Source organism: Arachis hypogaea, chromosome 11 (genome assembly GCF_003086295.3).
Source record: "Arachis hypogaea cultivar Tifrunner chromosome 11, arahy.Tifrunner.gnm2.J5K5, whole genome shotgun sequence".
NCBI lineage: Eukaryota > Viridiplantae > Streptophyta > Magnoliopsida > Fabales > Fabaceae > Arachis > Arachis hypogaea.
In genome coordinates this window covers 6,011,969-6,035,853 of record NC_092046.1, presented here as the reverse complement: position 1 = coordinate 6,035,853, position 23,885 = coordinate 6,011,969, and the positions used below count along the sequence as shown (strand labels likewise).

General features: G+C 33.0%; 2 protein-coding genes across 2 annotated transcripts; both read right to left on the bottom strand.

Annotated features, from left to right (window-relative positions):
* Window positions 1–204: 204 nt before the first annotated feature.
* Window positions 205–2,365, bottom strand: LOC114924712 (uncharacterized). Its single transcript, XM_072208028.1, has 3 exons — window positions 2,001–2,365; window positions 1,639–1,740; window positions 205–757 (listed from the first exon to the last, which is right to left on the bottom strand). Exons 1-3 carry the CDS (start codon window positions 2,181–2,183, stop codon window positions 611–613), a joined length of 432 nt encoding a protein of 143 aa, XP_072064129.1. The 5' UTR covers window positions 2,184–2,365; the 3' UTR covers window positions 205–610.
* Window positions 2,366–2,954: 589 nt separating this feature from the next.
* LOC112720046 (uncharacterized) lies at window positions 2,955–6,519 on the bottom strand. Its single transcript, XM_025770852.3, has 4 exons — window positions 6,332–6,519; window positions 5,481–5,953; window positions 4,196–4,799; window positions 2,955–3,536 (listed from the first exon to the last, which is right to left on the bottom strand). Exons 1-4 carry the CDS (start codon window positions 6,419–6,421, stop codon window positions 3,087–3,089), a joined length of 1,617 nt encoding a protein of 538 aa, XP_025626637.1. The 5' UTR covers window positions 6,422–6,519; the 3' UTR covers window positions 2,955–3,086.
* Window positions 6,520–23,885: the final 17,366 nt, after the last annotated feature.

The following is a 23,885-nucleotide window of genomic DNA, read 5'->3' as shown; positions in this document are numbered from 1 at the left end:
TAGAACAGAGGTGGTTGTCAGGCACACGTTCATGGTTTGAGGAAGGTGATGAATGTCACGGATCATCACCTTCATCACAGTTAAGCGCGAATGAACATCTTAGATAGGAACAAGCGTGTTTGAATGGAAAACAGAAATACTTGCATTAATTCATCGAGACACAGCAGAGCTCCTCACCCCCAACAATGGGGTTTAGAGACTCATGCCGTCAGAGAATACAAAGTTTAGATCTGAAATGTCATGAGATACAAAATAAGTCTCTAAAAGTTGTTTAAATACTAAACTAGTAGCCTAAGTTTACAGAAATTGGATAAACTATGATGGATGATGCAGAAATTCACTTCTGGGGCCCACTTCTGTGTGCTGGGGCCCACTTGGTGTGTGCTGGGGCTGAGACTTAAGCAATCCACGTGCAGAGGCCATTTGTGGAGTTGAACGCCAGTTTTTGTGCCAGTTTGGGCGTTCAACTCCAGTTTTTGATCCTTTTCTGGCGCTGGACGCCAGAATTGGGCAGAGGACTGGCGTTGAACGCCAGTTTACGTCATCTATTCTTGTGCAAAGTATGGACTATTATATATTGCTGGAAATCCCTGGATGTCTACTTTCCAACTCAATTGGAAGCACGCCATTTCGAGTTCTGTAGCTCCCGAAAATCCACTTTGAGTGCAGGGAGGTCAGAATCCAACAACATCAGCAGTCCTTTTTCAGCCTGAATCAGATTTTTGTTCAGCTCCTTCAATTTCAGCCAGAAAAATACCTGAAATTATAGAAAAACACACAACTCATAGTAAAGTCTAGAAATATGAATTTTTCCTAAAAACTAATAGAAATAGACTAAAAACTAACTAAAACATACTCAAAACTATATGAAATTATCCCCAAAAAGCGTATAAAATATCCGCTCATCAGCTTTATATCAAGTTCGTTGAACCTAGAGATATCTTGATCGTGTGTTTTTATGTTGATAATTTGATCTTTACTGGGAACAATTTGAAGATAATTGCAGAATTCGGGGAGGCTATGATAAAGCACTTTGAAATGACATATATGTGCTTGATGTCTTACTTTCTTGGCATTGAAGTGGTTTAAAGAGATGATGGTATTTTCATTTCTCAAAAGAAATATGCAAATGATATTTTGAAGAAATTTCAAATGAAACATTCAAAGCCAGTTCCTACTCTAGTCGAAGAGAAGTTCAAGTTACTAAAAGATAAAGGAAGAGCAGTAAATCCTACATATTACAAAAGCTTGATTGGAAGTCTAAGGTACTTGACTGTGACTAGACCAGATATTGTGTTTGGAGTTGGTTTGTTTAGCAGATTCATGGAGGAACCTTGTACCAACCATTTGCAAGCGGCAAAAAGGATTCTTCGATATATCAAAGATACTTTAAATGATGGTATTTATTATGAAAATACTAATGAAGTAAACCTTATCGGTTACACTGACAGTGATTGGGCTGGAGATATAGAAACAAAAAAAAGTACTTCAGAATTTGTATTTCATCTTGGTTCTGGTGCAATTTCTTGGTCTTTAAAGAAACAACTAGTAGTTACTCTCTCTACAGCAGAAGCAGAATATATAGCAGTAGCAAATTTTAAATTCTAAAGGAAAACATAGCTTTAACAAAATACTTACACGCGTGGTTTGCACATTATTATGGATATAAGAGACATCCTTTCTCTTATGCACCTTATTCCAAATCTCTCCTCGACTAATGCGTCTCCCCTGTAATCGTTCCTGTATATTGACATTGAGACAATTATAAACCCAACAAATGAAAAATAAGAAAACAATGAAATAGCCTAAAACAACTTTGAGACTGATTATCTCTTCTTCTTCTCTTCACCTTGCTAAGCTTTTTGAACCGCCTGTGTGAGTGCATTTTTTCTGCACTTCTCCAATTGTGCCATCATATATAAGTATACTAAGAAAACAATTTAATCCAACTCAATATGCCATAGATAAATCTACTTAGATACCAATTCAATAACTTTTACCTGTGTATCAGCCCTCATGCGGTATTCAAGGGACCATTTCCAATTACTTGGATCTATTCCTTCTGGGCATTGGGCAATATTCTGTTCCAAAGTCTTTGTTCCATCATAAAATTGGTGAAACAACTTTCCTCTTGTATCCTTCCAAATTTTGCCTATTCTCTTTAGAATCATCTGCTTGATCATGCCTTCACTATCCTCCTCAAAGTGGAAGCTCGCCTACAAACTTATTAGGAAATAATGTATTCTAATTTTCTTCTATATAATTACAGATAAACAAAGGAAAAAGAATAGACGCCTACAAAGAAGACTTCAATTCCTGGCTCCTATAAATAGTACTGGAAACATAGAGTTGCCAAACTAGATGCAGGGGCTTGTTTAAGTAATCTATTATCAGAAAGTGACATATAACAGAAGGTCAATAACTTCAGCTATATTCCTTTTAATTTATTATCATATAACAAATGATCAAATGCAGCATACTATAAAGTGAACATAAAATTTCAATGAGTAGTTCCTTTCAACATACAACAAACATTCATAAAGATGCTTACTCATAGAATAATGCAGGTTGTTCAATTAGTAAGCAACAGCAGACCAACAACAGAGTGAATGGGGGAAAAATAGGATCAATAACAAGAATAGATCCAAGTTAAGCATTCACGATATCCCTCCGTCCGGCAAGCCTAGGACTAATCTGTCGCAAATCGAAAATAGGTTACTACATCTACAATGTGGGATTTGAACTCTGATACTTGCTTAAGCGAACTAGTGAACTAATCATTAGATCAGCCCAAGTTGTTTAAGCATTCAGAGTTTCAACCGATATGGATAATATCCAATTTCTTGGATTAAGTGTTTACTGTTTAGCCAGAAACTATTGAATCCATGCATCAAATTCTAACAGTGATGACATCGGCTAGATAAAACCAACACCATTAAAATTGATAGAACAAATTTCTAAAGATAATATCATTCAATATAGCTTCACATTCTATGGTATAATTTACTTTTCTTGATAATTTTATTGAAAAAAGTTTACATTACTCACAGTGAGTGGAGTACTTAACAATATATGATGTAAAGTTCTTAGACACAAAATGCAGATAACGAGGTTCCACCCGACAAGTCAGGAAACCCCAAACTAACATTATAACCACTGCCAACATATATGCAACCGTTGCTAATTGACATGCCTCCATAGACACTTGCTCCAGTTTTGTAGGACCACAAAATCTTCCCATTTTTTGCATTCATTGCATATATTGACCCCAATAGGTCTATTGATCCAGCAAAGACAACATCATTTGCAACACTAACAGGTCCATTAGAAGTGCTGTTACTAGGATTAGCAGTGGACCATACAATTTTCCCATTACTTGCATCCATTGCCACCCAACCACCACTAGTTGTGGTTCTGTTTGATGGTGCAAGAGTGAAGTTTTTGGCCCCGGAATTTACAATGTTTGTGTAAACTCTCCTTTCGTCCGTCGCCGCACCCCATGTTCCTCCTCCTACTATTCCGCCTGGTCCAGCTTCCTGCAAAAGGGGCAAAGCTCAAAAGTGTGAATGTTTTATTCATTGATTAGTTACTGCTCTACATGTAAGCTTCAACCATACCACCTAACAAAAAATCAGTCATCACATCAGTGTATATTGAAAACAAGTTAAATATATTTTATATACAAATATATAATGATTGATTCAGTGACTGATTTTTTGTGTGCATATAACATTTTGAGGAATGCTAGGGGGTCAGTAATTTTGGTGTTTTGTAACCATCAATTGGCCATCAATAGTGTTTTTAATGGTCTGAGATTACATCTAATGGTAGGAGATCACTCACTTTTGTTTTGATGGTTAAGTGCTGGCCAGAAAACACAAAAATTGCTGGTCCCCTAGACTTTTCCTAACATTTTTTATCTACGGTTAGAATTATGAAAAGCATGAATTTGTTATGATACAACACAGTTATTGATACATGATAAATAAATTTTTTATGATAGGATTTGACTTTGTGTAATCTTGAAATGTGATTGAGGTTTTCATTTATGACTTCATTAGGTAATGAGTTACTGTTATAATTGATTTCATTTATGATTCTAATTGCTTTATCTATGACATAAAACATTTTAGTGTGACTCGCACTTGAGTTCAGCTTCAGCCAGTCTTTGATTCAAAACGTTTTCAGGTCTTACCGTGAACCAAGTAATGTTGCCATTGTTGCGATCCAAAGCCCATGCATAGCCACTTTTCTGAACAGCAGCAACAATATCTTTCTTAGTTCCATTGACATATACACTCAACATCATTGGTGCCTCACCAAAATCAGCATCAGGGGTAGGACCAGAAGGAGGACAACCGGGAATTGAAGCATTGTTGCATTGATAAAACCAAACATCATACCCTCCTAGTTGCCGGTACCATTCAATCTTTCCGGTGTCCAAATCAAGGGCCAAGATTGAATTGGAGTGGTTTTCAGGCTCAACACAGTCATCAGGTTCAGTAGGCACTGTTCTGTTGCTCTGCCTTTCTTGACACTCAAGTATTCGTCGCGGCGCAGAGTAGAGGTTCCCAGTGGCAATGTAGACATGGTTTCTTTGAGCATCAATGGAGGGGCTGCTACCCCATATGGCTGCTCCTGCATACCCTCCAACCGTGCCATTGTTATCCGGTAACGTGTAGGTTTGCCATATGATGGCGCCGGATAAGGCATCAAGTTTCGCCATGCTGCCTCGAAATATGCAGCATCGTTCAATGGTTTCAGCTTCTTCTAGTGATGATGTTCCAACATAGTAACCTCTAATGGATACCAATGCACCATAAGTAATTCAGAATTCAATTGAAAGTGTAAGATAAAAATATTGCCACATTTGTTCAATTCTGGTTTGCAACTTAGATTGGGTAAGAACTTGCATAATGTTGAGTTTTAAACTTAGACCAAGCTTGTAGCTCATCATATTCTTTGAACAATCATAGAGTATACCTCTTGATGCAATATATATTATCAACAACTGAACAAGTTGGCTTTGGAGAAAAAATTTAGGCCAAATTATTATTGATGTCTTTGTAGTTTTGTTCAATTTCTAATGTCTCTTTACTTTATGATTAGGTTTTTATGTTATAATAGAATTTTTTTAATTAGGTTATTGTAATTAAAATATTTCTAATATAATTCTTATAGGATATAAACAATTTTATTTCAACAAGACTTTTAATTTAAAATTTTTGTAATTAAATTTCTATATTAGACAATAAATTGTACAAAGATGGGGACTTAATCACAATAAAAAGGACCTTATTGAGAACTCTTTATTCAGTATAAGAATTAAATTAGAGATGTTTAAATTATAAAGGTCTTGATTGAAAATTGGGGAAAATTATAAAACTTCAAGAATAATTAAACAAAATCTTATTAAAACAATATCATTGATGGAATCCAAAAATACAATAGCAGCAAACATATATTATTCATGTACTAACCCTTTGTAGTATGTTCCAGACATGGTGATAAGTGCTAGAGGATGATGATCCAAATAGGTTAACCACAAAAGCTTACCATTTGTTCTGTTTAGAGCAATAACTACAGCAGGGCCATAAATTCCAACCATCAATGAATCGTGATCACCAACTATTGTAGGAGTTGATCTTGACACTGTCCAATTCACATTGGTTGTTAATCTAGGTGCATTTAGACCTGTTAATTCTTGCAAGTTCTGCTTCCAAATAAGGGATCCATTTGTTTCATTCACTGCATATATGTTACCATTCCAACTTGGAAAATAAAGGGTATCCTCATATATTGCTGGTGTTGCAGTTATGTCTTTGCCTGCATAGAATTTCCACTTCAAACTTAGCTTTGGTGCTGTTTTGGGACTGATCTTAAACTCTTTGTAGCCATATCTTCTGTTGAACAAATCTCCACCATGGTTCAACCAATCTTGTGAATTTTGCCACTGAAATCAAGAAAAATTAATGTGAAATTTTATTTTCTAATTTGTAAGAGTCAAGAAGTCAATATTTTTCGACCAATACCAATTATTTTTTTAATTTTAAACCTTTAAATCCTAAATCTTAAATTATATACTCTAAATTCTAATACTAAACTACAAATTCTCCAAAAATAAAAATTAAAAAAATAATTAAAAAAATTACTATTATTAACTACTTAAAAATTGGTTCCTATACTTTTTCAATTTGTAAAATAAAAACTCTATTTCAACAACTTTTAAAATAAAACTAAACTTGAAAGAGAAAATGGGTTATAAAAATAGTTTATTAAAAAAAAAAAAAGAAAAAAGAGTATGGGAGAGAGATAGGGAAAAGTATAATACATTTGAGGTTGAAGCAAAGACTAATGTTGCATGAACACATAACAAGAATAAACATAAAACAAAGTCTGTGCTGAATTTAGGTGTCGCCATGCATGAAGCTGAATCTGGCAAATAAGATGAATAACAATATTAAGGAAACAAATTTTCAAGAAACTGGCACATGTAATTTAAATGGATCATGTTTGCCTCAACACAATGGACTCTCAAATAAATCTTCGACTACTCATTCCGGTGGCTAATATTTTGACTTTGAATTTAACCCTTTTTTTTTTTTTTTGAAGCAAAGAAAACTCAACACATTAGAGTGGAGCGTATACACACAGACATGAACTAAACCTGCATACAAAAGTTATGAACCTCTGTCATCTCCGACATTGCTATCAACAACCAAAAGGATCACTACCAGTCCATTCTTTGTAACTCAAAAACGTCCTTCCCTATATGTTATCAACACCTGTTTCTTTATTATTGAAAATTCTGGCATTGTGTTCTAACCAAATGTTCCAAATCACTGCAAAGAATCCTGTCAGCCATGTCTTCTGCTCTTCTTTTCGATTGTGCATACCAGTCCAACTCTCAAATAGTTCTTTAATGGTTCTAGGAATAGTCCAAACTCTATTCAAAGCCCTCAACCAAGCACACCAGACCTGCCATGTATACTCACAAACCAGAAATAAATGTTGTACAAATTCTACCTCCTTTTTACACAGTACACATATATTATCACTATTAAAAATAATTCCTAGTCTACTCAACCTTTCTTTAATATTAACTCTACCAACTAGGACAAATCATCCAAAAAGCTCTATTCTTTTTATCTCTTTTTTTATTTGTTTAGATTTTTTTTCCTACATAAAGATCGTGCTGTACTATACCCTCACATCAATGATTTAATAATTAAAATATTTATGTTATTTGGATTTTTCTTGCACTACTTTTTTGTTATTCATTTATTTTTCTGCAAACAATTGAAAGATAAGTGGACAAGCTAAGAATTTATTTTAGACAAAAAATTCTTATACAATTCACCTAATTTCTTTTCCATCTTTTCTTTTTCTCTCTAAACTCTCAGTCCTTATTTATTTCTTAATTTTTTCTTTTCCTATGATCCTATTCCTATGTGAGTTTATTGAACTCATACGATCATGATAGATTCATGAGCCATTCTATTCTATCCTATCTCTTTATTTATTTTAATGTTGAGAAAATTAATTGACTTGAGTTCCTCTCTTTTTTCCATTCTAAACAAAACATTATATATATATATATATATATATATATATAAAAGATAATAATAACTATCGGCAGTCTATTTTTTCCTCACGCGCGAATTTATATGTATAATCTCTTTTTTTTTTCTGTATTTATATGTATAACTAATACCATAAAATTAAGACAAAATTTTGTCAAAAGACTCTAACGAACACTATAAAAAAAATCATCGAATTTATTAGTAGATTTACTAAAAAATCTGCTGATAATAATCTATTTGTCGTTAAATTTAGCGTTAGATATAAAATTTTAGTTAGCAAAATTTTAGAATTTATTATTATCGAATTCATTTTTCGATAAATCTGACAATAATATATTATTTATTAATAATTAATTTAATAATTATTGACAAATTTAGCCGACAATAAATCTAATAATAAATTTTTTAAAAATAATATTTTAAAAATTTAATATATAATTTTAAATATTTAAATTTAATAATTTTTAAACTAAAAAAACTAAAATTTTACAATTTTTTATAATAATTTTTTTATAATTTTTCGTTAAAAGTTCACAATCAAATTCAAATATTAAAGTTTATGATGACCAAAGAAAAAAAAAATCACTCGTGTAAAAAAAATCAAAATTTAATAATTAACAACAATTAATAATAAGTCAATAATTAACTCAAAAAAATTAATAAACTAAGATTAATTCAAAAAATTAACAATAATCAACATTAATTAACTAAAAATATAACTCAGATAATAATAACTTAGAAAATTAATACTCAATAATTAATTTAGAAAATTAACAAGTTAAGATTAATCGAGAGAGTTAACAACAATTAACACTACTTAACTCAAAAAATTAATAACAATAAACACTAATTAACTTAAAAATTAATTTTAAAAATAATTAACTCAGACAACAATAAACTTAAAAAATTAACAACAATAAGTTGATATTTATTCAAAAAGTTAATAAGCTAAGATTAACTTAAGGAATTAATAACAATCAACACTAATTAACTTAGAAAATAATAAACTTAGAAAACTAACAACAATCAACAATAAGTCAATAATTAATTTAGAAAATTAACAAACTAAGATTAACTTAAAGAATTAACAACAATCAACACTAATTAACTCAGAAAATAATTAACTCAAATAACAATAAAATAACAAAATTAAAAACAATCAATAATAAGTCAATAATTATTTCAAAAAATTAACAAGTTAAAATTAATTCAAAAAATTAACAACAATCAACACTAATTAACTCACACAACAATAAACTCAAAAAATTAACAATCAACCAAAAAATCATCAACCGAGAACTAATCCTAAATTACACCTTACCTAACCTAACATTATTTAATTTTTAATTACACTAAATTAATGCAACAAATAAACCCTAATCACACACTTCATTAAAAAATTTAATCAAGAATTTAATAAAATCCTAAACAAATAAAAAAATCTATAAAAATACAAAAATTATAGAAAAATTACCTTTAATGATAGCTGCAGAATGGTGGAAGCGTGGTGGTGATTGAAGGCTGCAATAAAACTTATGGTGGTGGAGTTAGGATTTAGTAATATAATAAACAACTAAAAAGAAAAATAGACAACAACCTTACATTTGGCGTGGTGGACCTCAGTTGCAGTGACGGCGACACGATGACGACTTCCGACGGGGACACCAACAGTGACGGCAGAGGCTTTCAACGAAGACTCCAACAGCAGTGACGACGACGTGAGAAGGGTTTTTCATTTGAAATTTACTCCAAATTTACCGTTGGATTTACAAGTGGAAAAATCTGACGGTAAGGTATCTATTGTTGCCTAAACGTCGCATTTCACTAAATCGTGTTACCGTTAAAAAATTTCGACAAAAAATCTGACGCTAATAAAATTAATTTTCATGCTTCTATTACCGTTGGATTTAGCTATGGAATTTTAAATCCGACGATAACTTAATTGAGGGACAAATTTTAGCTCGTAACCGTTAGAAAAATTGGCGGTAATATCCATCGCTAAATCCAACGATAAATTCAACAGTATTAATTACATTTCCTGTAGTATAAAGATTTAACTTTGTTAATTTCTGTCAATTTTTTTTTAAATGTATCTTTTTATTTTTATGTTCACACTTTTTCTTTTTATTTTTTTTCTCTCAACACCACAACTTCACCTCTCATTGTCAACCTAAATCTCACATACTAAACTTTAAACCCTACAAAGAGTGAGGGTTAAAAAAATCATTTTATAATTAAAAAATGGACTAAATAGCCCGTATAAAAGTTGATTTTATATAAATTAAAAAAAAAAAAACCTCCTCAACCACCTCTCTTTCAATCAATATTACACTCTCTTATTGTTTTTCCTCCACCTTTCTTCCTACCTATCTGCCCCTTCATAAACATGACCTCTTTCAAAACTTCATTCTTCAATAATAACGTCTTCACAACTCACAACCAAAAGTCAATTCCCTAGTTAGAATGAAAATTGGAGAGTTGGATGGGTAAGTACTCATTCAAATGCAAGTCAAATCAAGAGAAAATTAAAATATTGATCACTTAATATTTCTCTTTGATATTATACTTACGAAATCTATAAAAGATAATAAAACAATGAGAAAAAATGTTGTTCCGCCTTACACTCCTATACTAATTAAGGAAATCAAGGAATTTCATCAAGTCAATATTGATAGTTGTTGGAAGCACGTTAGTTCTTGCACAAATTTGATTTTTGAGAAATGGTAAATCAGGGGAAAGAATAAAATTACTCAATAATCAATTAATACAAATTTTAAATATATAAATTTCAAAATTAAGAAAATGAAAATATATTAAAGGATCTACAAAATAAAGAAATAAAATAAGTATTTGTGAAGAGATACATCGTTGACTTTTAACATATATAGACTATAGTAGCACATTGTTTTCGACATATATACATAATAGATATATCCACAGACATGGAAATATATAGAAATATTTTCTTATTTGTTCTTGAATTTTATTGGTGTCAAGTAAATAAACACCTATATTATTTATGATATTCAAACTTGATTGATTTCATATATAACCATGCCACTACACCACTTCTAGCAGGTAGTAGCGGTTTTAGAATTGGATAGCGATGGTTTTTAACCGTCGTAAAATGGATAGCAGCGGTTTTCAATTCGCTTTAAAATAGGAAGCGGCAAAACTATTAGTGACGGTTTTTAGTAACCGCTGAAATAACCATTGCTAATTAATATTTTGCCGCGAATTGATTTTACGTCAGTTTTAACCGCTGCCAAAAACGAAACCAGACCTACTTGTTGTTTGTGGTGGTTATTAACCGTCACAAAATCTCAATGGCCAAGCTAATACATTTCTATTATAACAGCGGTTCGTAACCACCGCCAAATGACGCATTGCAGTTTTTTTTAAGCCAAAATTTTTAATACATCATCAATTCTTTAGTTCCTTTTACATTGTCATCAAGTGTGTTGCTTTAATTTAATAAAATAAAGAACAACCAATCAAACTAAAAAAAGCAGAACAAAAATATATATGCAAAAGACAATATATATAATAGTAATTTGTCCTAAGTGCATCCATGACTATAAACTAGAAAAAAATGCTAAAATAACTAAATAGTGAACAATTAAAAAGTGATTAGATTCAACTAAAAATCGTATAATTATATATTTCCTACTTAATGTGTATACTCATTGCCGATGAAAGCCATATACTAACCAATAGCTCAATCATGATCATAGTTGTCAGAACTAAACCGGTGATCGAACCGATCAGGCTACTGGGTTACTGGGTCACTGGTTCAACTGGTGGGTCACAGTTGAACCGGTTAACCCAGTCCTATGTAAATAAAAAATAGTAAAAAATTTAAAATTCATTTTAAGAATATCTAGCTATTCTAAAATAATATGGAACAGGAACAATAAGTATTTTGCTAATTTTACTCTATCATAAATATTTTATTTTATTTTTATATTAAAATAACTATTATTTTCAAATTTTAATAATTTATTAATTAATTTATATCTATTATACTATTATATACTACAAATATTTATTAAAAAATAATATTAATAGATATTATATAATTATAAAAAAAATAAGTGAGTTTATAATTATTATTAAATAAAAATATAATTAATTTAAAAATAAGTGAGTTTATAACTAAAATTAAAATAAATTAAATAGAAGTAAATTATTTGATGAAAGATATCTATATATATATTATAATTTGCAAATAAATTAATAAGAAGTATGATAGCCTGAATGGCACCTTTTTCATTGAGGATAGGGGTTCGAAACCCACCATTAAGTGCATGAAGCCATCTCCATAGCAAACTTGATGCTTCCACAGCATTCAAGAATAATATGTTACCTTGCTCAGATAGAATTGTCATTTTTTTTTACCTAAATAGTAAGAAATTCATTATGATTAAAAAGTATAATTAGTCAATTTTTTGATAATTAAGCCAATTAATTAGATTAATATAAACTAATAAAAGATCAAAAGAAGATGCTATTTTGCCTTTGAAGTTCCTAAGTTCTTTGTTAGTTGGTTTAGTTTCTAATTACAGGATCATATTAATTTGGGGGTTAATTATGTAACCAAGTTATAGATCTAACTCCAAAAGCTAACTTACCAAATAACATAGCGTCTACTATAGCATTTAGCTATTTAACTCCAAAAGCTAACTCTCACACACAAGTAATATATACACAATTAAAATGATACTAAAGACACTGCTATTATTATTATATAAAAGTTCTTATGAAAGGTAAGTTAAATAAGAACAATGTATGACTTTTCTTTCTTTAACATTGGAAACAACTAAGATGCTTGCTTGAAAAGAGAGGAAGGGTTGATCTACAAAGCTGTAACACTTAGGTGTAATGGATTAAAAACAAAGCACAAATGCAAAATAAATATAAATATATTACTTCTAACTATTAGACTCACATGTATTTAATTAATAGTTAATAATTAAATTAGTTACTATTCCAATTAGTTAGTTACAATCATAGTTAGTAGTTTCTAGAATTAGTTAGAGCTATTCTATTATATATAAGTATGTACTTTTTTTACTCTTTTCGTATTTTTAATATTCATTCTCAATTGAATCATTCTTTTTTCATCATCAAAGTCTCTGAACTAATGCATATTATGGAATTAAGCACTGTAACTGCAAGGTACAGGGAAAAAACAGGGCAAAAAATGTGCATAATAAGAAAGGAAATAATGAGTGAAATTGTATGTATATTATTTGGTCTCTTAGGTTACACTCTGATGTTTATATAGGTGATCAACAACACAATCACACTAAGAAACTATTGCTACATCAGAAAGGAAAAATTAACTAGTTAGAAAGCATAACTGCTACCGAAGAAGAAAACAAGATTCAGAGATATAGCAGAGTTTAAGAATCATACGAAATATAAAAATCGTAAATCATCAAGAGCATCTAAAATCAGATAAGCATCCCTTATCAATTGAAGGTGGCAGCACTATAAAGGAGGAAGAAGAAACCAACTATCGGCAAACTGGATAAGCCTGCAGAGATTGAATTTATCTGAGATTAGATTTTAAATTTAGAAGAAGTAGAAACTACATAATTTTTTTTGAAAGGGATGGAGAAAAACACCAAATTCGTTGATAGAAGCATGGAATTTTGAGGTAAAGAGTGTTCAATTTCGCCACATTGGGTCTGTGGCAATTGAGAGAGCCCAGCTTAAGTTGGCCACGAGCAAACAAGAACGTGGGAAAGTTTCGTACAATTTGGTCACGGAAATCCAAGTCATTGCAAGTGGTTACCACAGTAAGGATATTTACCACTCGTTCGTGGGTATCTTCCCGTTGCTAAGTTTCATTTTTATGGTAGTGTTTGCAACAAATGAGCATCCGTGACTAAGGAGGGCGACACGTTTTTAATTAGCCACGTTTTTTACTCCGTTAGCCATAATTTTAACACCCGTGAAAATATTTTGTTAGCCACATCTTTGGCACGTTTGGCCACGCGCTTTTCCGTGGCAAAATAAAAGGATGCACAATGAAATTTTTGCTTTTGTCACGCTTTACCTATGGCAAAATTGAGGCAGGCCGGATTTTTTAGCTACAATTTTTTCCGTGACCAATGTTAACGAGTTATTTAACATCAGTTTTTTCTATGGCAAAATAAAAATGAAAATATTTGGCTTTTGACATGCTTTATTTGTGGCTAAGTATTTCTTTCAAATTATTTGAGATAAAGGCTCTGATATTTTTTCCTACAAATAAATGCACATCGCATTGGACTAGTGTATTCACTTAATGAATTCATTTAGAAAAATGTACAGCCGAATAAAAAATTTGTCAGACATTTACGACTAATCGTTGTCCTTCTCCGCTTACATAACTCCATCTTTCTTTAGTAAAGTTGATCCAATAACCTCACTTTGATATACATGCCTTCCCAATTGTTTCTCCTAATACAATAAATAAAAATTTAAAAGGTAATCACAAATTTAATTATAAACTCTAATTTTATAATAATAGTATAACAGTATGTAACACAAAAAAGATAAAAAAAAAATTTACCATCTGAGTTGCTCTTCTAGCATTGCTTTTACTTCCACCGGCATGTGAAATTATAAGCTTCTCACAATTTTTGGCGTTTTGCAAACATCGTTTCTATGATTTTCAAAGCTTTTATCAGTAAATAAATGTTAACGAATAACCAAAGCCAACATTCAATAAAAAAATACAAAAGTATAAAATAAGTAATTACCTTTATTTTAAGGTTCATATATGATCCACAAAAGCAGTCCATTCAACAGTTGACGCCAGCATAATCAAACTCAATTTTTCTTGAAATGATTTATAGATAAAATCTATTATTAAATGACAACAAATCAATAAAAATAAACATCAAAGTAAAGCTACTTCAATAAATTTTCACTGTCTTTTTGTGTTATCTTCTAGCATCTTATCCCATCTTTTGATTGAAATGAAACAAAATCTATTTCAACCAGCTACTTGACCAAAAAATCTCACAAATAGGTTCAAACCATTATCTCAATTTTGTCTATTTGCATCTAATTCCATAATGACTTTTCACTTTTTTTCAAGCCCAAATTTAAATTGCTATCATTTTATGAGTGATGATTTCTCTAGTAAAAGTGTCTGAAATCATAGCAAAACGTCAAGTCAAACTAAGCTAAAATTAAAAAAAAAAGAACAAAACAACATAAATGACAAACTTATATATATGGAATTGATTGCACACATATATATAAGTAAGTAATCTAAATTGCATACTAATCTAATCTAAATTACATACATATATCAGTACCAGATTAAACATAGTATTAGATAATAAAAGTACGGTGGGTTATTTCAAAGGTGTTTCTAAAATCCTAAACTTACAAATTAAATAAATGCGACTTTAATGAAACTCAAAATTAGAAAATATAGTTCATAGTTTCATCAAACTAGAAGAGATTAACAATAAATTAAACATATATTTTGTTAATCTGTCCATGCATGATTAATCCAATAAAAATAATATTATTAATTATTGTGTATAACAACAAGAACCTATTCAAGGCCCATAATGCCAGCCACAACCAGTAACATATATTTTATCTCAGATATAAATTGTTCCTAATTATGTATAAATGTATAAAAATTACAAGCAACAAAGTGTCAATAGTCAAACAAAATTTTATATGCTTATTTGCGAAATTATTTTGTTTTATCTTATTGAGAGTATATCTGCGTTTTACATACCGTTAATTGAGTTATATTTCAACATATTTTTATTAGAAAATAATAAAATTAATTGGAAACTTTTGTAGAGGCCTAGTTAGGTAGTTAGCAGAGAAGTGAAAATCATATTGAATACAGAATTTCAAACTGAAAACAAATATGCATAAGATTAATCGAAGCATAGTATAGACAATAAAAACACAGTGGATTGGTTCTAAGGTGTTTCTAACTTCCTGAACTTACTAATTATATATTAGTAACTAATCTATATTGCATACATATATCAGTAATAAATTAAACATAGTATTAGACAATAAAAATACTGTGGATTGGTTCTAAGTGTTAACGAAATTAATTGGGAGTAAAGATTTATAAGGAACAAAGTACTTGCTATTAAGAATCAATGAAAACAAATCATGTGGATAAAAGATATCAATTGGTTTAAAGTACATGTAATACTATATCATAAGTTGTTTAAAAAGAGATTAAAAAAATTCAAAAGTAACATATATATTTTATTTTAGAAGAGTATTTGGACATCAAACTTTGATACTAATATTATTTTCTAGTTGTTTGAAAAAAAAAAGTTAGAGTTTGAATATACCTATCTTTGACATTCACAAACAGTTTATAGACGCAGCAGGTTCTAGTAGATCAATACCACTTTAATTTGTCATCTCCGTCTTTAAAAATTTATCCCCATCATAATTGAGACTTATTTAGTCCAAACCATTTTCTAAACTCAAGTTTATATATTCACTTTGTTTTCCTAGCTCTGCAAGGATTGGTGGTCCGAAAATATTATATTTATATTTCATAGTAAATTAAATGCGTGCAAAATAAAGTCCTAGATAATATAAAAAATGAGAAAAAAAAGAAGTCGAATAAAATAATGAGATAAAATAGTTCATATAATAAAAACACAAGAAATTAAACAACATAAAAATAGTTTCATACATGTCTCTACATTTAACTAAATTAAATATTATTGAGCATAATACTAATACAACATATTCATGAAGTCATTCATAGAGCATATTCAACAACTCAAAATTAAATTCAGATTCAGAATATTTTAGAAGTTTCATCATGCATAATTAAAAGAAAGCACTCAAGTCCAACCATATTAAATCAATGATTTCCTGCTTAGAAATTGGTAAATAAATATTTGGTCAGGTTGGATAATGTATGTTTCTCCAATCTTATATAATCTCTTAAATCTTAAAACCAAACATAAACATAAAAGTTAAAAATTATATAATTTCTTACCTAATATGTATACTCATTACTGATGAAAGCCATATACTAACCAATAACTCAGTCGTGATCATGGATTTAAAATATAGAGCCAAAGAGCTGGTAAACGCGTAGAGAAAATCAGAGATTTAGTACCCAAATTTTTGTAATGCTCAGTAAACAAAAATAGAAAACTTCTATAATAGAATCTAAAAGAGAGGATGAGGTACTAGTGTAGAATGCATGTGAGAAAAGAGACTTTTCAATGTTCGTGTGAACATTGAGTGCTATCAGCTAAGAATGGACATTAGTCTTGTTACACCAAACGTTGAAGGCCACATTGAGTGTGTGAAGCCATCTCTATAGCAAACTTGATGTTTCCACAACATTCAAAAAAATCACATTCTTCCATAGTAATTCAGGTTGAAAATTTTTTGCAAAGTCTTGTGAGTTGTGATAATGATGTCACCTTGTTTAGATAGAGTTGTTATTTTGTGTGACCTAAATAGTAAGAAATTTATTATGATTAAAAAACATAATTAGTCAATTTTTTGATAATCGCAATTAATCATATTCATATAAACAATTAAAAGATTAAAAGAGGATTCTATTTTGTCTTTGAAGTTTCCTGAGTTCTTTGCTAATTGGTTTAGTTTCTAATTACAGGATCATATTAATTTGAGAGTTAATTATGTACCCAAGTTATAGATTAATTCTAAAATCTAACTCACCAAATAACATAGCATTTATTATAGCATTTAACTATTTAACTCCAAAAACTAACTCACACACAAGTAATATATCCACACACAATTAAAATGAGACTAAAGACAGTACTACTATTATTATATAAAAATACTTACGAAAGGTAAGTTAAATAAAAACAATGTATGGCTTTTCTTTCTTTAACATTCGAAACAGCTAAGATGCTTAATTGAGAAGGGAGGAAGGGGTTGATCTACAAAACTGTAATACCTAGGTGTAATGAATTAAAAGCAAAGGATAAATACAAAATAGATATAAATATATTACTTCTAACTATTAGACTCACATGTATTTAATTAATAGTTAGTAATTAAATTAGTTATTATTCTAATAAGTTAGTGTTGGGAAAAACTCAACAAAGGTTTAAAATAAGAACCTGTTTAACAGCGGAAGCATCAGAAATAATTTTTCCACAATCTGTGCGATTAAATAGGCAATACCAAAGATACTCCAAGCAGCAAATATAATGGCAGAAATTAAATAATCAGACACCAGAATTTTAACGTGGGAAAATCCCCAAAAGAGGAACAAAAAATCCACGGGACCTAATCCAGAAAAATCTTCCACTATCAGAATAATGGGTACATAAACAGTCTTCCTAGTGACACTAGAGCATCTCAACAATCAACAAAATACATCATCAAAACTGATGGAATCAACATAAATCCTCCACAAAAGTGGGTATCTCAAATCAGGCAAAAGAGAAGGCAATACAACAAACAAGTTATATCCTAATGTTCATCTCTACACCAGGAATAACATACTAAAATTTCATAAGAAATGGAGCAAGTTTACCAAGTCAATGTAATCAAGATGGCCAAGCTCTTTTCTCCCAAATTCTTCTCCTCTTCGGCGCCGATAAAAAACTCTCTCCTCTCTGTATTTGCTTTTTGTTTCAAAATGAGGGACTTGCCTCTCATTCTCTCTCCGTGGCTATTAGCCACTTTATTCCTTTTTTTTTTTTAAAGCTTGTGGGCCCCACTTGATTGGGGACCCACCAACAAATCTCCCCCTCACCAACACAAGTGGGGATAAGCTGTTCCACTAAGCCCGCCTTTTCTTTGCAGGAATCAAACTTCACTGCAGGTAAACTCTTAGTCATCATATTTGAACCATTATCATCAGTATGGATCTTCTCAAGTGCATATGACTTCATCTCAAGCGCTTGACGTATCCAATGATACCTCACCTCTATGTGCTTCGATCTGGAATGAAACGTTGGATTCTTGCTGAGATGGATAGCACTCTGACTGTCACAGAATAACACAAACTTCTCTTGATTGATGCCTAACTCTTGTAGAAATTTCTTCATCCATAAGAGTTCCTTAGAAGCTTCAACAACAGCAATGTATTCAGCCTCTGTAGTAGACAAAGCAACACATTTTTGAAGTCGAGATTGCCACGGCACAGCTCCCCCTGCAAAAGTCATCATATGACCAGAAGTAGACTTTCTTGAATCAAGATCCCCAGCCATATCCGCATCTGTATAACCATCCAACACAGGTTGGCCACTCCCAAAGCATAAACAAACTCTGGAAGTACCATTAAGGTATCTGAGAATCCACTTCACTACTTGCCAGTGTTCTTTGCCAGAATTAGAGAGAAACCGACTAACAACTCCAACTGCATGAGCAATATCCGGCCTGGTGCAAACCATAGCATACATCAAACTGCCAACTGTAGATGCATATAGAATCTTCTTCATTTCTGCTTTCTCTTTCTCACTTGTAGGACATTGCTGCAAACTGAGCTTGAAATGACTAGCAAGTGGAGTACTAACAGGTTTGGAATTACTCATGTTAAACATCTCTAAAATCTTCTCAAAGTACTTCTGCTGCGACAACCATAGTTTTCTAGTGCACGAAATTGTGATGTCCAGGCTCGAACAATCCCTGGCAACGTGAGCAACTTGGTACGCGTAATCGTGATTACACTTTAATGATGTAAAATTTATGGCTCTTTCTTTCCCTGGCAATGGCGCCAAGAGCATGGTGCCAATACCATGGTTCACAACTTCGATACAACTAACCAGCAAGTGCACTGGGTCGTCCAAGTAATACCTTACGTGAGTAAGGGTCGAATCCCACGGAGATTGTTGGTATGAAGCAAGCTATGGTCACCTTGCAAATCTCAGTCAGGCAGATATAAATTGATAATGATGTTTTCGAATACTAAATAATAGAATAGGGATAGAGATACTTATGTAAATCATTGGTAGGAATTTCAGATAAGTGAATGGAGATGCTTTCGTTCCTCTGAACCTCTGCTTTCCTGCTATCTTCATCCAGTCAGTCTTACTCCTTTCCATGGCTGGCTTTATGTGATACATCACCATTGTCAACGGCTACTTTCGGTCATCTCTCGGAAAAATGATCCAATGTCCTGTCACGGCACGGCTAATCGTCTGGAGGCATCACCCTTGTCAATGGCTTCATCTTATCCTCTCAGTGAATAATATGCTCATGCACCCTGTCACGGCACGGCTATTCATCTGTCGGTTCTCGATCATGCTGGAATAGGATTTACTATCCTTTTGCGTCTATCACTAACGCCCTGCAATCGCGAGTTTGGAGCTCGTCACAGTCATTCAATCATTGAATCCTACTCGGAATACCACGGACAAGGTTTAGACTTTCCGGATTCTCTTGAATGCCGCCATCATTCTAGCTTACGCCATGAAGATTCTGGTTAGGAGATCTAAGAGATATTCATTCTAGCTTATTTCATGTAGAACGGAAGTGTTTGTCAGGCACGTGTTCATAGGGAAGAATGGTGATGAGCGTCACACATAATCATCACCTTCATCACGTTCTTGGTTGCGAATGGATATCTTAGAAGTGAAATAATATGAATTGAATAGAAAACAGAAGTACTTTGCATTAATCTTTGAGGAACAGCAGAGCTCCACACCTTAATCTATGGAGTGTAGAAACTCTACCGTTGAAAATACATAAGTGAAAGGTCCAGGCATGGCCGAGAGGGCCAGCCCCCATGGTCTAAGAACAATGCGTTCCAAGATGATCCAAGGATCAAAAGATAATCCAAAGATGACTAATACAATAGTAAAAGGTCCTATTTATAATAAACTAGCTACTAGGGTTTACATGAGTAAGTAATTGATGCATAAATCCACTTCCGGGGCCCACTTGGTGTGTGTTTGGGCTGAGCTTGAGTGTTGCACGTGCAGAGGCCATTTGTGGAGTTGAACGCCAGGTTTTGATCCATTTCTGGCGTTCAACTCTGGTTTTGGATCCTTTTCTGGCGCTGGACGCCAGATTTAGGCAGAGAGCTGGTGTTGAACGCCAGTTTACGTTGTCTATTCTTGGCCAAAGTATGGACTATTATACATTGCTGGAAAGCCCTGGATGTCTAATTTCTAACGCAATTGGAAGCGCGCCATTTTGAGTTCTGTAGCTCCAGAAAATCCACTTTGAGTGTAGAGAGGTCAGAATCCAACAGCATCAGCAGTTCTTCTTCAACCTCTGAATCTGATTTCTGCTCAAGTCCCTCAATTTCAGCCAGAAAATACCTGAAATCACAGAAAAATACACAAACTCATAGTAAAGTCCAGAAATGTGAATTTAACATAAAAACTAATGAAAACATCCCTAAAAGTAACTAGATCCTACTAAAAACATACTAAAAACAATGTCAAAAAGCGTATAAATTATCCGCTCATCACAACACCAAACTTAAATTGTTGCTTGTCCCCAAGCAACTGAAAATCAAATAGGATAAAAAGAAGAGAATATACTATAAATTCCAAACTATCAATGAAATAGAGCTTCAATCATATGAGCGGGACTTATAGCTTTTTGCCTCTTGAATAGTTTTGGCATCTCACTTTATCCATTGAGGTTCAGAATGATTGGCATCTATAGGAACTTCAGATTTCGAATAGTGTTATTGACTCTCCTAGTTCAGTATGATGATTCTTGAACACAGCTTCTTTATGAGTCTTGGCCGTGGCCCTAAGCACTTTGTTTTCCAGTATTACCACCGGATACATAAATGCCACAGACACATAATTGGGTGAACCTTTTCAGATTGTGACTCAGCTTTGCTAAAGTCCCCAATTAGAGGTGTCCAGGGTTCTTAAGCACACTCTTTTTTTTGCTTTGGACCTTGACTTTAACCGCTCAGTCTCAAGTTTTCACTTGACACCTACACGCCACAAGCACATGGTTAGGGACAGCTTGGTTTAGCCGCTTAGACCAGGATTTTATTCCTTTAGGCCCTCCTATCCACTGATGCTCAAAGCCTTGGGATCCTTTTTATTGCCCTTGCCTTTTGGTTTTAAGGGTTATTGGCTTTTTGCTCTTGCCTCTTGGTTTTAAGAGCTTTTGGCTTTTTCTGCTTGCTTTTCTTTCTATTAATTTTTTTTTCGCCTATTTTTTTTTCTGCAAGCTTTGTTCTTTGTTGCTTTTTCTTACTTCAAGAATCATTTTTATGATTTTTCAGATTATCAAATAACATGTCTCCTAGTCATCATTCTTTCAAGAGCCAACATATTTAACATTCTTAAACAACAACTTCAAAAGACACATGCACTGTTCAAGCATACATTCAGAAAACAAGAAGCATTGTCACCACATCAATATAATTAAGCTAAGTTCAAGAATAAATTCGAAACTCATGTACTTCTTGTTCTTTTGAATTAAAACATTTTTCATTTAAGAGAGGTGATGGATTCATAGGACATTTATAACTTTAAGACAAAGTTACTAACTACTAATGATCATGTAATGAAGACACAAACATAGATAAGCACATAACATAGAAAACGAAAACAGAAGAAATAAGAAAAAGGAATGAATCCACCTTAGTGATGGTGGCGTTTCCTTCTTGAGGAACCAATGATGTCCTTGAGCTCTTCTATGTCTCTTCCTTGTCTTTGTTGCTCCTCCCTCATTGCTTTTTGATCTTCTCTTATTTCATGAAGCATGCTGGAGTGCTCTTGATGTTCCATCCTTAGTTGTCCCATATTGGAACTCAATTCTCCTAGGGAGGTGTTGATTTGCTCCCAATAGTTTTGTGGAGGAAAGTGCATTTGAGGCATCTCCGGGATCTCATAGTGATGAGCTTCATACGCCTCTTGAGCTCCATGAATGGGCTCTCTTGCTTGCTCCATCTTTTTCTTAGTGATGGGCTTGTCCTCTTTAATGAGGATATCTCCCTCTATGTCAATCCCAGCTGAATTGCATAGGTGGCAAATGAGGTGAGGAAAGGCTAACCTTACCATAGTGGAGGACTTGTCAGCCACCTTGTAGAGTTCTTGAGGTATAATCTCATGAACTTCTACCTCTTCTCCAATCATGATGCTATGGATCATGATGGCCCGGTCTATAGTAACTTCAGACCGGTTGCTAGTGGGAATGATTGAGCATTGAATGAACTCCAACCATCCTCTAGCTACAGGCTTGAGGTCCACTCTCCTTAGTTGAACCGGCTTGCCTTTGGAGTCAATCTTCCATTGAGCTCCTTCCACGCATATGTCCATAAGGACTTGGTCCAACCTTTGATTAAAGTTGACCCTTCTAGTGTAGGGGCGTTCATCTCCTTGCATCATGGGCAAGTTAAACGCCAACCTCACACTCTCCGGACTAAAATCTAAGTATTTCTCCCGAACCATTGTAACATAGTTCTTTGGATCCGGGTTCTTACTTTGATCATGGTTCTTGGTGATCCATGCATTAGCATAGAACTCTTGAACCATTAGGATGCCGACTTGTTGAATGGGATTTGTTAGAACTTCCCAACCTCTTCTTTGAATTTCATGTCGGATCTCCGGATACTCATTTCGTTTGAGTTTGAAAGGGACCTCAGGGATCACCTTCTTCTTGGCCACAACATCATAGAAGTGGTCTTGATGGGCTTTGGAGATGAACCTTTCCATCTCCCATGACTCGGATGTGGAAGCTTTTGTGTTCCCTTTCCCCTTTCTAGAGGATTCTCCGGTCTTAGGTGCCATCAATGGTAATGGAAAAACAAAAAGCTTATGCTTTTACCACACCAAACTTAGAATTTTGCTCGCCCTCGAGCAATAAAAGAAAGAATAAATGAAGAGGAAGAAGAAATGGAGGAGAGGGAGAAGGGAAGGTGTTTTGGCCAAGAAGGGTATAGAGGGGTGTGTTGTGTGAATTTGAGGAAGAATGGAGGGCTTTATATAGGGAAGGGAGGGGGGAAAGGTTTCGGCCATATGGGTGGGTTTGGGTGGGAAATTGGTTTTGAATTTTTGAAGGTAGGTGGAGTTTATGAGGTAGGTTTATGGGGAAGAGTGGATGGATGTGAGTGGTGAAGAGGTGATGGGGAAGAGAGTTTGAGGTGATTGGTGAAGGGTTTTTGGGGAAGAGTGTTTATGGGGTTGTGTGAAAGAAAGTGGTGAGAAGAAGTGAGTGGAGGTAGGTGGGGATCCTGTGGGGTCCACAGATCCTGAGTGGATCCTGTGGGGTCCACAGATCCTGAGGTGTTCAAGGATTTACATCCCTGCACCCATTAGGCATGTAAAAATGCCTTTATACACAACTCTGGGCGTTCAGCGCCAGGTTGGTGGCCATTTTGGGCGTTCA

What these genes read in the sequence shown, in the direction of transcription:
- LOC114924712 (XM_072208028.1), bottom strand. Translation starts at nt 2,183, where the DNA reads ATGATCAAGCAGATGATTCTAAAGAGAATAGGCAAAATTTGGAAGGAT. An exon ending in GCATGAGGGCTGATACACAG is followed by an intron (nt 1,741 to 2,000) that starts GTAAAAGTTATT and finishes GTCAATATACAG; the next exon opens with GAACGATTACAGGGGAGACG. An exon ending in ATAATGTGCAAACCACGCGT is followed by an intron (nt 758 to 1,638) that starts GTAAGTATTTTG and finishes CTATAATTTCAG; the next exon opens with GTATTTTTCTGGCTGAAATT.
- LOC112720046 (XM_025770852.3), bottom strand. Translation starts at nt 6,421, where the DNA reads ATGGCGACACCTAAATTCAGCACAGACTTTGTTTTATGTTTATTCTTG. An exon ending in TCTGGAACATACTACAAAGG is followed by an intron (nt 4,800 to 5,480) that starts GTTAGTACATGA and finishes GGTATCCATTAG; the next exon opens with AGGTTACTATGTTGGAACAT. An exon ending in GCAACATTACTTGGTTCACG is followed by an intron (nt 3,537 to 4,195) that starts GTAAGACCTGAA and finishes CCCCTTTTGCAG; the next exon opens with GAAGCTGGACCAGGCGGAAT.